This window comes from Apteryx rowi, unplaced genomic scaffold, assembly GCF_003343035.1.
Source record: "Apteryx rowi isolate R43461 unplaced genomic scaffold, aptRow1 scaffold_1735, whole genome shotgun sequence".
In the NCBI taxonomy this organism is placed as follows: domain Eukaryota; kingdom Metazoa; phylum Chordata; class Aves; order Apterygiformes; family Apterygidae; genus Apteryx; species Apteryx rowi.
The window spans coordinates 14,718-15,681 of NW_020448014.1; the positions used below are offsets into that span (position 1 = coordinate 14,718).

The following is a 964-nucleotide window of genomic DNA, read 5'->3' on the forward strand; positions in this document are numbered from 1 at the left end:
CACCTGGCCACCACGGCATCCCTATGGGGCACCCTGGCATCCCCATGGGGCACCTGGCCACCACGGCATCCCTATGGGGCACCCTGGCATCCCCAATGGGCACCTGGCCACCACGACATCCCCATGGGGCACCCAGTCACCGCAGCATCCCCATGGGGCACCTGGCATCTCCATGGGGCACCTGGCCACCATGGCATCCCCAGGGAGCACCCTGGCATCCCCATGGGGCATCTGGCCACCATGGCATCCCCATGGGGCACCTGGCATCCCCATGGGGCACCCGGTCACCACGGCATCCCCATGGGGCACCTGGCCACCATGGCATCCCCAGGGAGCACCCTGGCATCCCCATGGGGCACCTGGCCACCACGGCATCCCCATGGGGCACCTGGCATCCCCATGGGGCACCCGGTCACCACGGCATCCCCATGGGGCACCTGGCATCCCCATGGGTCACCACGGCATCCCTATGGGGCACCCTGACATCCCCATGGGGCACCCGGCCACCACGGCATCCCCATGGGGCACCTGGCCACCACGGCATCCCTATGGGGCACCCTGGCATCCCCATGGGGCACCCGGCCACCATGGCATCCCCATGGGGCACCCTGACATCCCCATGGGGCACCCGGCCACCATGGCATCCCCATGGGGCACCTGGCATCCCCATGGGGCACCCGGCCACCATGGCATCCCCAGGGAGCACCCTGGCATCCCCATGGGGCACCTGGCCACCATGGCATCCCCAGGGAGCACCCTGGCATCCCCATGGGGCACCTGGCCACCACGGCATCCCTATGGGGCACCTGGCCACCATGCCCTCACCTGAATGGGGGACAGCAGTTGACCAGGGCGATGGCCCTGCCGGTGGCACCGTCCATGGGGGTGGCATCGCCGGGAGCCTCCAGGAACCGTTCCACTTTGCGCTGGAAACTGCGGGGCACCGGGCACGGCTCAGCCCCAC

General features: G+C 69.7%; 1 protein-coding gene across 1 annotated transcript in view; it reads right to left on the minus strand.

Annotated features, from left to right (window-relative positions):
• The window catches only part of EXOC3L2 (exocyst complex component 3 like 2), a 3,844-nt gene extending 2,938 nt beyond the window's left edge, over positions 1 to 906 (minus strand). The window contains exon 1 of the mRNA XM_026061003.1: positions 826 to 906. Within this exon, the coding sequence (XP_025916788.1) occupies positions 826 to 881 (56 nt within the window). The 5' untranslated portion in view covers positions 882 to 906. The remainder of the gene's footprint in view (positions 1 to 825) is intronic.
• Between the last annotated feature and the right edge of the window lie 58 nt (positions 907 to 964).